Raw genomic sequence first — 14,175 nt, 5'->3', positions numbered from 1 at the left:
GCATCACCGATTAAAATTAAAATACATCAGTTAAACTTTTTTTTTTTTTTTACTTTTCACCTGATTTTACTTTTTATTTATGACATTTTGGTCTGATTTTCCTGCATTTCATACCTCTCAGAAACCCCAATGTGACATCTAAGAGTTTCTATTTGTGATCACACAGTTTGTCAACAGGCCACTGCTCTTCCTGGACTGAGTCACAGTCTGATAATCCTCCCCCCTCTCTCACACACAGCAGCTCCACCTTGTTCAGGTATTTCTTGTTCCCTCCCCTTCAGATCTACAGTTTGGAGATGGGTGTTACCAACATGGGGGAAGTGCAGGAGCTGACAGGCCCCATTCATTGCACAGACACATGTTGTTTAGATCAGAGCTCAAACTAGTTTCACTTCTATAGAAAGTGAAAGTCACACAGTCACTGACACTGAGAGGAGAAATGGAGCAGAAAGGAGTTCAGCTGGACCAGGAAACAATTTCTTGTTCAATCTGTCTGGATCTACTGAAGGATCCGGTGACTGTTCCCTGTGGACACAGCTACTGCATGACCTGTATTAAAACCCACTGGGATGTGGAAGACCAGAAACACACCTACAGCTGCCCTCAGTGCAGGCAGACCTTCACACCGAGGCCTGTCCTGGTGAAAAACACCATGTTAGCAGCTTTAGTGGAGGAGCTGAAGAAGACTGGACTCCAAGCTGCTCCTGCTGATCACTCAAATGTTGGACCTGAAGATGTGGCCTGTGATGTTTGCACTGGCAGAAAACTGAAAGCCCTCAAGTCCTGTCTGGTGTGTCTGGCCTCTTACTGTGAGAAACACCTCCAGCCTCATTATGAATCTCCTACATTTAGAAAACACAAGCTGGTGGAGCCGTCCAAGAAGCTCCAGGAGAACATCTGCTCTCGTCATGATGAGGTGATGAAGATGTTCTGCCGCACTGATCAGCAGAGTATCTGTTATCTCTGCTCTGTGGACGAACATAAAGGCCACGACACAGTCTCAGCTGCAGCAGAAAGGACTGAGAGGCAGAGAGAGCTCGAGGGGAGTCGACAGAAAATCCAGCAGAGAATCCAGGACAGAGAGAAAGATGTGAAGGTGCTTCAGCAGGAGCTGGAGACCATCAATGGCTCTGCTGATAAAGCAGTGAAGGACAGTGAGAAGATCTTCACTGAGCTGATCCGTCTCCTGGAGAAAAGACGCTCTGATATGAAGCAGCAAATCAGATCCCAGCAGGAAACTGAAGTGAGTCGAGTCAAAGAGCTTCAGAAGAAGCTGGAGCAGGAGATCACTGAGCTGAAGAGGAAAGACGCTGATCTGAAGCAGCTCTCACACACACAGGATCACACCCAGTTTCTACACAACTACCCCTCAGTGTCAGCTCTCAGTGAACCTACAGACTCATCCAGCATCAATATCCGTCCTCTGAGATACTTTGAGGACGTGACAGCAGCTGTGGCAGAGCTCAGAGATAAACTACAGGACATTCTGAGGGAGAAATGGACAAACATCTCACTGGCTCTGACTGAAGTGGATGTTTTACTGTCACAACCAGAGCCCAAGACCAGAGCTGGATTCTTACAGTATTCACAGGAAATCACACTGGATCCAAACACAGCACACAAACAGCTGTTATTATCTGAGGGGAACAGAAAAGCAACAGTAATGAGACAACAACAGTCTTATTCCAGTCACCCAGAAAGATTCACTTACTGGCGTCAGGTCCTGAGCAGAGAGAGTCTGACTGGACGTTGTTACTGGGAGGTGGAGTGGAGCGGGTCAGAAGTTTATGTAGCAGTCACATACAAGAATATCAGCAGAGCAGGATACTCAAATGAATGTTTGTTTGGATTCAATGACAAATCTTGGGCATTAAATTGTCGACAAAACAGATATGAATTTAGGTACAACAACATCAAAACTCCAGTGTCAGGTCCTCAGTCCTCCAGAGTAGGAGTGTACCTGGATCACAGAGCAGGTATTCTGTCCTTCTACAGCGTCTCTGAAACCATGACTCTCCTCCACAGAGTCCAGACCACATTCACTCAGCCTCTCTATGCTGGACTTTGGTTATACAACTTTGGAAACACTGCTGAGTTTTGTAAACTCAAATAAACAGAAAGTTCATCTTCTGATTTCTTGTTCTGTTGGTGTTTGAGTCTGTAGGTGTTTCTCTTTCCTGTGTCTGTTCAGCCATGGAGGATCTCTGTGTTTCCTGACATGAAAATGTAAACTCTCTGTGCTTCAAATGTTCGATCAATATTTGTATGGATGTATTTGAGCTTTATTTCTCTCCCACTGCACAGACCTTAACAGAGACATCACCAAACTTTCTTCATCATAGATATTTTCTTCTTGCTGATTTCTACATTTATAAAAGAATCTATAATCACATTTACATTTATTTCTTTGACAGACCAAATGTTATTGTCTAAATCTATGAGCTGTGTGTTTACTGGGTTTTGATTGATTAGAAAATGATTTATTTCTACATATCTGAGATTTGGGTTAAAGTGACTGTGTTGATAAAATAAATCTGGTCATGAAATCACTAAACAACAGTCAAAGACTTTACTCATGTCATCTGTCAATAAATTGAAGGTTTCCATAATCAATAGTCTCTTTTTCAACTCTTTTCCTCAGTCTTCATCCCAAAGTCTCATTTGAAGCTGATGGAGAAAATGTCAAACTAATATGAGATTATATAGAACTGAGGCAGTTTTCCTCCTGAAATAATAATAATAACTCAGGATTCACACATCAGACTCTGTGGGAACCAGGAACAAGGGGGGTCTGTGGAGGACAACCTCCCTCACTTTCATTGACTTTAAACTTCACTTTTACCACAACAGGAAGGTCTCCAAGAAAAAACAACTCTCCTTCATCTGAGCACCTGGAGAACAGAACTAGAACAAAGTAAAGTAAAACTGTCATTTGTTGTTGGGCAGTTAAATAATATGACAAAGAAACAAACATATGTACATGCTGTAGCAGTCTGACTAAAAGTAATCTCACTGAAATAACAGTTAACACATATGTGATATAAAATAATCTCAACACATTTGATGGTTTTCTCCCCAACTTGTTTAGAGAGGTACAAACAGTAAATGAAACTCAAACTAATCACTGCTCCTCCTGGTGGACAGATACAGCTTTACAACAGGCCTCCCCACATGCTGCTTATGGACAATGACGAGGCAGCACTGAATTCACTGCATCACCAATGCATGGACTGGACACTTTGTGTTATTAGTTATGTTCAGTGGTCAGAACTAGGTCAAAGTCTGTTTGTTTGTGCACTAGGTTCTCATAATAGGTCTTCTCCTGCTGCCTCTGCAGACGTGACTGTCTTTAGAGCTTCCTCAGATCTGATGGTCTGCTCTCTGTACACGCAGTAAGTGCTTCTGAACAGCCCCCAGCTTATTTGTCTTCTCTGGAAGAGCCAGACTGGAGGCTTTGAGATTCTGCACCTCATCGTGCAGAGAGCTCTTCTCCTGCTGGTACTGGAGACACTGATTTTTTTGGCTTCTCTTCCATTTCCTTCATTACTACCAGTGCCGTCTGTTCCTGGGCTGGTTGGGACGTGGCCATCTTTTGTTTGTTAGTAAGGGTACGCAGCAAATGAATCCTTTTTAATATCCAAATGGCCTCTACCCTTAATTTCACTGAAGCTGTCCCCTCAACTCACTCTTTACTTTATTTCCTCTCTAGGAAAATGTGCTAAGGATTGAGACGTCTACCTGTTGACTCCTTCTAGACAACATTATACAAGGGACACATTCAAAACTTATGCTTATGGACTCCATTAACACGTAGACTCCTATGAAACTTTAAAACAGTTCCAGATCTGTGAAACACCAAAATAGACCAGTGTCAGATTATAAACCACTACACTGTGACTTGTGAGACCTGGACCACATTAACCCAGAAAAGCTAAAGACCGTTTAAAAACACAGTCACAGATTATTAGCAAAACCTTTATTATTATTCAGACAAAGTCCGGACTACAGACTGACGTTACAGCTAAACCTGTCAGATCTGGATTAGATTAACAAGAAGCGTGTGGACTGTGTTTTAGACTAGTGGTCCATTTATGAAAACACTAAACCCTGGGTAAAACCACTTGTCGAGACATTTTCCTCTAAGATCAGCTAAACTCCTGAATCTGACGAGTCTGTTTATTTGGTGAACACCTGTTAGCTGCTCATTAGCTGCATTAAATGAATGTAGCTGAGAAAAACATGATTTACCGTAGACTGAGGCTCATTTTAGCAGGATTTAAAGACCCGGAATGAACCGTTGTTGTTGCTAATCTCGGATATCAACACTCCCGTCAACACAACAAATACATTTATCCGCGCTCACACACGGGCTTCCTATTGGTCGGTGGTCTCCAGGCAGCAGTAACGTGCTCTCTGATTGGTTTACCCTATATAGTCTTTTTTTATGTATAAAAACTTTATGTTTACACATACATACATACATACATACATACACATATGACCAACAGTGATAAACTATTTATTATTTGTCAAATAAGACAAAAGATGTGTAGACACACACTTAGAGGCTTTTTCATATACATATTTTTTCTCCCATATGTTTAGACAGGGGTGTCCAATCCTGGTCCTCAAGGGCCACTGTCCTGCTTGTTTTCCAGCTATCCCTGTCCTAGCCACTGCTGATTACCTGGATCAGGTGTGTTCAGTCCGTTAGAATATGGAAGATACCATCTCAGATGAGGGTGGAAGTGAGGGAAGACAACATGAAATGGTATCCCCCAGATTATGGCTGAACACACCTGATCAGCAGTGGGTAGGGCACGGGATAGTTGGAAAACAAGCAGGGCAGTGGCCCTCGAAGACCAGGATTGGACACCCCTGTGTTTAGACTTTTGGGGTTTTACATCACAATTTTTAAAGTTTTTTTTTTATTTTTTTTATTACAACCAAGTGAGATATTTTTATATCATTTTTAAGGGGCCTGTTCATAGCAGTGATTTTAATGATTTTTAAAATGTTAAATGAAAAATAAATGAATGAAAGTGACTTAACTGGCCAAGTATGGTGACCCCCACACAGAATTTGTGCTCTGCTTTTTAACCCAATCCCAAATGCACACACACAGCAAGTGAACACACACACAGTGCACACACACCCGGGGCAGTGGGCAGTCAATTCTGCGGCGCCCGGGGAGCAGTTGGGGGTCCGGTGCCTTGCTCAAGGGTCTCATGTCATTCGTGGTATTGAAGATGAATGGGGTGCTGGCTGTTCGCTACATGCCACTGGCAATTTCCCTGTCAGACCTGAGACTCGAACCTGCAATTTTCAGGATACAAGTCCAACTCCCTGATCTACAACATATAATGTGAACTGGATCAAGTCACAGCCTGATAATCCTCCCTCCTCTCTCACACACAGCAGCTCCACCTTGTTCAGTTATTTCCTGTTCCCTCCCCTTCAGATCTACAGTTTGGAGATGGGTGTTACCAACATGGGGGAAGTGCAGGAGCTGACAGGCCCCATTCACTGCACAGACACATGTTGTTTAGATCAGAGCTCAAACTAGTTTCACTTCCTTAGAAAGTGAAAGTCACACAGTCACTGACACTGAGAGGAGAAATGGCGCAAAAACGAGTTCACCTGGACCGGGAAACCTTCTCTTGTTCGATCTGTCTGGATCTACTGAAGGATCCGGTGACTGTTCCCTGTGGACACAGCTACTGCATGACCTGTATTAAAACCCAGTGGGATGAGGAGAACACCTACAGCTGCCCTCAGTGCAGGCAGACCTTCACACCGAGGCCTGTCCTGGTGAACAACACACTGTTAGTAGCTTTAATGGAGGAGCTGAAGAAGACTGGACTCCAAGCTGCTCCTGCTGATCACTGCTATGCTGGACCTGAAGATGTGGCCTGTGATGTCTGCACTGGGAGAAAACTGAAAGCCCTCAAGTCCTGTCTGGTGTGTCTGGCCTCTTACTGTGAGAAACACCTCCAGCCTCATTATGAATCTCCTACATTTAGAAAACACAAGCTGGTGGAGCCGTCCAAGAAGCTCCAGGAGAACATCTGCTCTCGTCATGATCAGGTGATGAAGATTTTCTGTCGCACTGACCAGCAGAGTATCTGTTATCTCTGCTCTGTGGACGAACATAAAGGCCACGACACAGTCTCAGCTGCAGCAGAAAGGACTGAGAGGCAGAGAGAGCTTGAGGGGAGTCGACAGAAAATCCAGCAGAGAATCCAGGACAGAGAGAAAGATGTGAAGGTGCTTCAGCAGGAGCTGGAGACCATCAATGGCTCTCCTGATAAAGCAGTGAAGGACAGTGAGAAGCTCTTCACTGAGCTGATCCGTCTCCTGGAGAAAAGACTCTCTGATGTGAAGCAGCAGATCAGATCCCAGCAGAAAACTGAAGGGAGTCGAGTCAAAGAGCTTCAGGAGAAGCTGGAGCAGGAGATCACTGAGCTGAAGAGGAAAGACGCTGATCTGAAGCAGCTCTCACACACACAGGATCACATCCAGTTTCTACACAACTACCCCTCAGTGTCAGCTCTCAGTGAACCTACAGACTCATCCAGCATCAATATCCGTCCTCTGAGATACTTTGAGGACGTGACAGCAGCTGTGTCAGAGCTCAGAGATATACTACAGGACATTCTGAGGGAGAAATGGACAAACATCTCACTGGTTCTGACTGAAGTGGATGTTTTACTGCCACAACCAGAGCCCAAGACCAGAGCTGGATTCTTACAATATTCACAGGACATCACACTGGATCCAAACACAGCACACACACAGCTGCTATTATCTGAGGGGAACAGAAAAGCAACAGTAATTTTTCAACAACAGTCTTATTCCAGTCACCCAGACAGATTCACTTATTGCCGTCAGGTCCTGAGCAGAGAGAGTCTGACTGGACGTTGTTACTGGGAGGTGGAGTGGAGCAGGAAAAGAGTTTCTGTAGCAGTCACATACAAGAATATCAGCAGAGCAGGAAACTTAGATAAATGTAGATTTGGAGTCAATGACAAATCTTGGGCATTATTTTGTCGACAAAACAGATATGAATTTAGGTACAACAAGATCAAAACTCCAGTGTCAGGTCCTCAGTCCTCCAGAGTAGGAGTGTATCTGGATCACAGAGCAGGTGTTCTGTCCTTCTACAGTGTCTCTGAAACCATGACTCTCCTCCACAGAGTCCAGACCACATTCACTCAGCCTCTCTATGCTGGACTTTGGTTATATCACAACTTTGCAAACACTGCTGAGTTTTGTAAACTCAAATAAACAGAAAGTTCATCTTCTGATTTCTTGTTCTGTTGGTGTTTGAGTCTGTAGGTGTTTCTCTTTCCTGTGTCTGTTCAGCCATGGAGGATCTCTGTGTTTCCTGACATGAAAATGTAAACTCTCTGTGCTTCAAATGTTCGATCAATATTTGTATGGATGTATTTGAGCTTTATTTCTCTCCCACTGCACAGACCTTAACAGAGACATCACCAAACTTTCTTCATCATAGATATTTTCTTCTTGCTGATTTCTACATTTATAAAAGAATCTATAATCACATTTACATTTATTTCTTTGACAGACCAAATGTTATTGTCTAAATCTATGAGCTGTGTGTTTACTGGGTTTAGATTGATTAGAAAATGATTTATTTCTACATATCTGAGATTTGGGTTAAAGTGACTGTGTTGATAAAATACATCTGGTCATGAAATCACTAAACAAGAGTCAAAGACTTTACTGATGTCATCTGTGAATAAATTGAAGGTTTCCATAATCAATAGTCTCTTTTTCAACTCTTTTCCTCAGTCTTCATCCCAAAGTCTCATTTGAAGCTGATGGAGAAAATGTCAAACTAATATGAGATTATATAGAACTGAGGCAGTTTTCCTCCTGAAATAATAATAATAACTCAGGATTCACACATCAGGCTCTGTGGGAACCAGGAACAAGGGGGGTCTGTGGAGGACAACCTCCCTCATTTTTATTGACTTTGAACTTCACTTTTACCAGAACAGGAAGGTCTCCAAGAAAAAACAACTCTCCTTCATCTGAGCACCTGGAGAACAGAACTAGAACAAAGTAAAGTAAAACTGTCATTTGTTGTTGGGCAGTAAAATAATATGACAAAGAAACAAACATATGTACATGCTGTAGCAGTCTGACTAAAAGTAATCTCACTGAAATAACAGTTAACACATATGTGATATAAAATAATCTCAACACATTTAATGGTTTTCTCCCCAACTTGTTTAGAGAGGTACAAACAGTAAATGAAACTCAAACTAATCACTGCTCCTCCTGGTGGACAGATACAGCTTTACAACAGGCCTCCCCACATGCTGCTTATGGGCAATGACGAGGCAGCACTGAATTCACTGCATCACCAATGCATGGACTGGACACTTTGTGTTATTAGTTATGTTCAGTGGTCAGAACTAGGTCAAAGTCTGTTTGTTTGTGCACTAGGTTCTCATAATAGGTCTTCTCCTGCTGCCTCTGCAGACGTGACTGTCTTTAGAGCTTCCTCAGATCTGATGGTCTGCTCTCTGTACACGCAGTAAGTGCTTCTGAACAGCCCCCATCTTATTTGTCTTCTCTGGAAGAGCCAGACTGGAGGCTTTGAGATTCTGCACCTCATCGTGCAGAGAGCTCTTCTCCTGCTGGTACTGGAGACACTGATTTTTTTGGCTTCTCTTCCATTTCCTTCATTACTACCAGTGCCGTCTGTTCCTGGGCTGGTTGGGACGTGGCCATCTTTTGTTTGTTAGTAAGGGTACGCAGCAAATGAATCCTTTTTAATATCCAAATGGCCTCTACCCTTAATTTTACTGAAGCTGTCCCCTCAACTCACTCTTTACTTTTTTCCCTCTCTAGGAAAATGTGCTAAGGATTGAGACGTCTACCTGTTTACTCCTTCTAGACAACATCATACAAGGGACACATTAAAAACTTATGCTTATGGACTCCATTAACACGTAGACTCCTATGAAACTTTAAAACAGTTCCAGATCTGTGAAACACCAAAATAGACCAGTGTCAGATTATAAACCACTACACTGTGACTTGTGAGACCTGGACCACATTAACCCAGAAAAGCTAAAGACCGTTTAAAAACACAGTCACAGATTATTAGCAAAACCTTTATTATTATTCAGACAAAGTCCGGACTACAGACTGACGTTACAGCTAAACCTGTCAGATCTGGATTAGATTAACAAGAAGCGTGTGGACTGTGTTTTAGACTAGTGGTCCATTTATGAAAACACTAAACCCTGGGTAAAACCACGTCGTGACATTTTCCTCTAAGATCAGCTAAACTCCTGAATCTGACGAGTCTGTTTATTTGGTGAACACCTGTTAGCTGCTCATTAGCTGCATTAAATGAATGTAGCTGAGATAAACATGATTTACCGTAGACTGAGGCTCATTTTAGCAGGATTTAAAGACCCGGAATGAACCGTTGTTGTTGCTCATCTCGGATATCAACACTCCCGTCAACACAACAAATACGTTTATCCGCGCTCACACACGGGCTTCCTATTGGTCGGTGGTCTCCAGGCAGCAGTAACGTGCTCTCTGATTGGTTTACCCTATATAGTCTTTTTTATATATAAAAACTTTATGTGTACACATACATACATACATCCATACACATATGACCAACAGTGATAAACTATTTATTATTTGTCAAATAAGACAAAAGATGTGTAGACACACACTTAGAGGCTTTTTCATATACATATTTTTTCTCCCATATGTTTAGACAGGGGTGTCCAATCCTGGTCCTCAAGGGCCACTGTCCTGCTTGTTTTCCAGCTATCCCTGTCCTAGCCACTGCTGATTACCTGGATCAGGTGTGTTCAGTCCGTTAGAATATGGAAGATACCACCTCAGATGAGGGTGGAAGTGAGGGAAGACAACTTGAAATGGTATCCCCCAGATTCTGGCTGAACACACCTGATCAGCAGTGGGTAGGGCACGGGATAGTTGGAAAACAAGCAGGGCAGTGGTCCTCGAAGACCAGGATTGGACACCCCTGTGTTTAGACTTTTGGGCTTTTAATTTACAATTTATAAAGTTTTTTTTTTTTTTTTTTACAACCAAGTGAGATATTTTTAGATCATTTTTAAGGGGCCTGTTGATAGCAGTGATTTTAATGATTTTTTAAATGTTGAATGAAAAATAAATGAATGAAAGTTGAAAGTGACTTAACTGGCCAAGTATGGTGACCCATACTCAGAATTTGTGCTCTGCTTTTTAACCCAATCCCAAGTGCACACACACAGCAAGTGAACACACACCCGGGCAGTGGGCAGTCAATTCTGCGGCGCCCGGGGAGCAGTTGGGGTCTGGTGCCTTGCTCAAGGGTCTCACATCATTCGTGGTATTGAAGATGAATGGGGCGCTGGCTGTTCGCTACGTGCCACTGCCAATTTCCCTGCCAGACCTGAGACTCGAACCTGCAATTTTCAGGTTACAAGTCCAACTCCCTGATCTACAACATATGATGTGAACTGGACTGAGTCAATGCCTGATAATCCTCCCTCCTCTCTCACACACAGCAGCTCCACCTTGTTCAGTTATTTCTTCTTCCCTCCCCTTCAGATCTACAGTTTGGAGATGGGTGTTACCAACATGGGGGAAGTGCAGGAGCTGACAGGCCCCATTCACTGCACAGACACATGTTGTTTAGATCAGAGCTCAAACTAGTTTCACTTCCTTAGAAAGTGAAAGTCACACAGTCACTGACACTGAGAGGAGAAATGGCGCAAAAACGAGTTCACCTGGACCGGGAAACCTTCTCTTGTTCGATCTGTCTGGATCTACTGAAGGATCCGGTGACTGTTCCCTGTGGACACAGCTACTGCATGACCTGTATTAAAACCCAGTGGGATGTGGAAGACCAGCAACAAATCTACAGCTGCCCTCAGTGTAGGCAGATCTTCACACCGAGGCCTGTCCTGGTGAAAAGCACCATGTTAGCAGCTTTAGTGGAGCAGCTGAAGAAGACTGGACTCCAAGCTGCTCCTGCTGATCACTGCTATGCTGGACCTGAAGATGTGGCCTGTGATGTCTGCACTGGGAGAAAACTGAAAGCCCTCAAGTCCTGTCTGCTGTGTCTGGCGTCTTACTGTGAGAAACACCTCCAGCCTCATTATGAATCTCCTACATTTAGAAAACACAAGCTGGTGGAGCCGTCCAAGAAGCTCCAGGAGAACATCTGCTCTCGTCATGATGAGGTGATGAAGATGTTCTGCCGCACTGATCAGCAGATTATCTGTTCTCTCTGCTCTGTGGACGAACATAAAGGCCACGACACAGTCTCAGCTGCAGCAGAAAGGACTGAGAGGCAGAGAGAGCTCAAGGGGAGTCGACAGAAAATCCACCAGAGAATCCAGAACAGAGAGAAAGATGTGAAGGTGCTTCAGCAGGAGCTGGAGACCATCAATGGCTCTGCTGATAAAGCAGTGGAGGTCAGTGAGAAGCTCTTCACTGAGCTGATCCGTCTCCTGGAGAAAAGACGCTCTGATGTGAAGCAGCAGATCAGATCCCAGCAGGAAACTGAAGTGAGTCGAGTCAAAGAGCTTCAGGAGAAGCTGGAGCAGGAGATCACTGAGCTGAAGAGGAAAGACGCTGATCTGAAGCAGCTCTCACACACACAGGATCACATCCAGTTTCTACACAACTACCCCTCAGTGTCAGCTCTCAGTGAACCTACAGACTCATCCAGCATCAATATCCGTCCTCTGAGATACTTTGAGGACGTGACAGCAGCTGTGGCAGAGCTCAGAGATAAACTACAGGACATTCTGAGGAAGAAATGGAGAAACATCTCACTGGCTCTGACTGAAGTGGATGTTTTACTGTCACAACCAGAGACCAAGACCAGAGCTGGATTCTTACAATATTCACAGGACATCACACTGGATCCAAACACAGCACACACACAGCTGCTATTATCTGAGGGGAACAGAAAAGCAACAGTAATTTTTCAACAACAGTCTGAAGGGAACAGAAAAGCAACAGTAAGGAGACAACAGTCTTATTCCAGTCACCCAGACAGATTCATTCATTGGAGTCAGGTCCTGAGCAGAGAAAGTCTGACTGGATGTTCTTACTGGGAGGTGGAGTGGAGCGGGACAGGAGTTTATGTAGCAGTCACATACAAGAATATCAGCAGAGCAGGAAACTCAAATGAATGTTTGTTTGGATTCAATGACAAATCTTGGGCATTATTTTGTCGACAAAACAGATATGAATTTAGGTACAACAAGATCAAAACTCCAGTGTCAGGTCCTCAGTCCTCCAGAGTAGGAGTGTATCTGGATCACAGAGCAGGTATTCTGTCCTTCTACAGCATCTCTGAAACCATGACTCTCCTCCACAGAGTCCAGACCACATTCACTCAGCCTCTCTATGCTGGAATTCGGTTATATGACAACTTTGGAAACACTGCTGAGTTTTGTAAACTCAAATAAATAGAAAGTTCATCTTCTGATTTCTTGTTCTGTTGGTGTTTGAGTCTGTAGGTGTTTCTCTTTCCTGTGTCTGTTCAGCCATGGAGGATCTCTGTGTTTCCTGACATGAAAATGTAAACTCTCTGTGCTTCAAATGTTTGATCAATATTTGTATGGATGTATTTGAGCTTTATTTCTCTCCCACTGCACAGACCTTAACAGAGACATCACCAAACTTTCTTCATCATAGATATTTTCTTCTTGCTGATTTCTACATTTATAAAAGAATCTATAATCACATTTACATTTATTTCTTTGACAGACCAAATGTTATTGTCTAAATCTATGAGCTGTGTGTTTACTGGGTTTTGATTTATTAGAAAATGATTTATTTCTACATATCTGAGATTTGGGTTAAAGTGACTGTGTTGATAAAATAAATCTGGTCATGAAATCACTAAACAACAGTCAAAGACTTTACTCATGTCATCTGTCAATAAATTGAAGGTTTCCATAATCAATAGTCTCTTTTTCAACTCTTTTCCTCAGTCTTCGTCCCAAAGTCTCATTTGAAGCTGATGGAGAAAATGTCAAACTAATATGAGATTATATAGAACTGAGGCAGTTTTCCTCCTGAAATAATAATAATAACTCAGGATTCACACATCAGGCTCTGTGGGAACCAGGAACAAGGGGGGTCTGTGGAGGACAACCTCCCTCATTTTTATTGACTTTGAACTTCACTTTTATCAGAACAGGAAGGTCTCCAAGAAAAAACAACTCTCCTTCATCTGAGCACCTGGAGAACAGAACTAGAACAAAGTAAAGTAAAACTGTCATTTGTTGTTGGGCAGTAAAATAATATGACAAACAAACATCTGTCACTTATTCTTGAGAGCCGGAACAAAACATGTCCTACATAGAAAAGTCAAATTTATAATAAAAATGAAGAAATTAATCATGAATGACATACTTACAAAGTTAAATCTAAAGTGACTGTGTATACCTGTGTTACTTTTGTTGTGGCAAAAACTGTTCGATGAGCAATAAAGCGACTGCAGACAGATTGTCTTTTTCACAATGTATTTCTTGCAAGAAAGAATTAAGAATTTAAATTGTATTTCATTTAAATTGTATATATTCTTAGTGTGTCTGACTGAGTTGACACAAATCAAGTTCAAAAGGGAAAGATGTTTATTGTAAAGTAATGGATTTAAGTAAAGGATTTATACATCCCTCATTAATACAGCAAACTAAGTATTTGAATTACTTTACTGGGATTTAAAAAGTTTATCCATCTATTTAATTTTATTGTGGCACAAATTACACTTCTTAAAAATCATTTAAAAAGCAAAGACCAAACGTGACATTATTTGTATTACATAGTATTTATTTTAAATGCCTTAATAAAAAGAGACTATTTTTCCATTCACACCTGAGGTCAGTTTAGAGTTACCAATTAACCTCATCAATCTGCATGTTTTTGGACTGTGGGAGGAAACCTGAGCACCCAGGTCTTCTAATTGGGCTCTAAGTGAAACCTGTATCATACTAATATCTTACAGGTGCAAGCACACAATAGCATCACAAGGTGCATGTGAGAATGGGTGAATGGGCAAATACTGCAAAACTAATGTGCACTATGTAGAAAGTCCAGCTATACAAATCATGCTAATATATTATTGAATATATTTATACATATATTGTA

General features: G+C 42.3%; 3 protein-coding genes across 3 annotated transcripts; all 3 read left to right on the top strand.

The window, feature by feature from the left end:
• Window positions 1-395: 395 nt before the first annotated feature.
• On the top strand, window positions 396-2,613 carry LOC113124340 (tripartite motif-containing protein 16-like). Its single transcript, XM_026297035.2, has one exon. It carries the CDS (start codon window positions 440-442, stop codon window positions 2,111-2,113), a length of 1,674 nt encoding a protein of 557 aa, XP_026152820.1. The 5' UTR covers window positions 396-439; the 3' UTR covers window positions 2,114-2,613.
• Window positions 2,614-5,564: 2,951 nt separating this feature from the next.
• LOC113124339 (E3 ubiquitin/ISG15 ligase TRIM25-like) lies at window positions 5,565-7,317 on the top strand. The gene is made up of 2 exons (XM_026297034.2): window positions 5,565-6,831; window positions 7,074-7,317. The coding sequence occupies exons 1-2, from the start codon at window positions 5,620-5,622 to the stop codon at window positions 7,173-7,175; spliced, it is 1,314 nt and encodes a 437-aa protein (XP_026152819.1). The 5' UTR covers window positions 5,565-5,619; the 3' UTR covers window positions 7,176-7,317.
• A 3,400-nt stretch (window positions 7,318-10,717) lies between these two features.
• On the top strand, window positions 10,718-12,988 carry LOC113124338 (tripartite motif-containing protein 16-like). The gene has a single exon (XM_026297033.2). It carries the CDS (start codon window positions 10,773-10,775, stop codon window positions 12,486-12,488), a length of 1,716 nt encoding a protein of 571 aa, XP_026152818.1. The 5' UTR covers window positions 10,718-10,772; the 3' UTR covers window positions 12,489-12,988.
• The last annotated feature ends 1,187 nt before the right edge of the window (window positions 12,989-14,175 follow it).

The sequence above is a fragment of the Mastacembelus armatus genome, chromosome 12 (assembly GCF_900324485.2).
Source record: "Mastacembelus armatus chromosome 12, fMasArm1.2, whole genome shotgun sequence".
NCBI lineage: Eukaryota > Metazoa > Chordata > Actinopteri > Synbranchiformes > Mastacembelidae > Mastacembelus > Mastacembelus armatus.
This window is presented reverse-complemented; position numbering and strand designations above follow the sequence as displayed.

What these genes read in the sequence shown, in the direction of transcription:
- LOC113124340 (XM_026297035.2), top strand. Translation starts at nt 440, where the DNA reads ATGGAGCAGAAAGGAGTTCAGCTGGACCAGGAAACAATTTCTTGTTCA.
- LOC113124339 (XM_026297034.2), top strand. Translation starts at nt 5,620, where the DNA reads ATGGCGCAAAAACGAGTTCACCTGGACCGGGAAACCTTCTCTTGTTCG. An exon ending in AGGGGAACAGAAAAGCAACA is followed by an intron (nt 6,832 to 7,073) that starts GTAATTTTTCAA and finishes ATATGAATTTAG; the next exon opens with GTACAACAAGATCAAAACTC.
- LOC113124338 (XM_026297033.2), top strand. Translation starts at nt 10,773, where the DNA reads ATGGCGCAAAAACGAGTTCACCTGGACCGGGAAACCTTCTCTTGTTCG.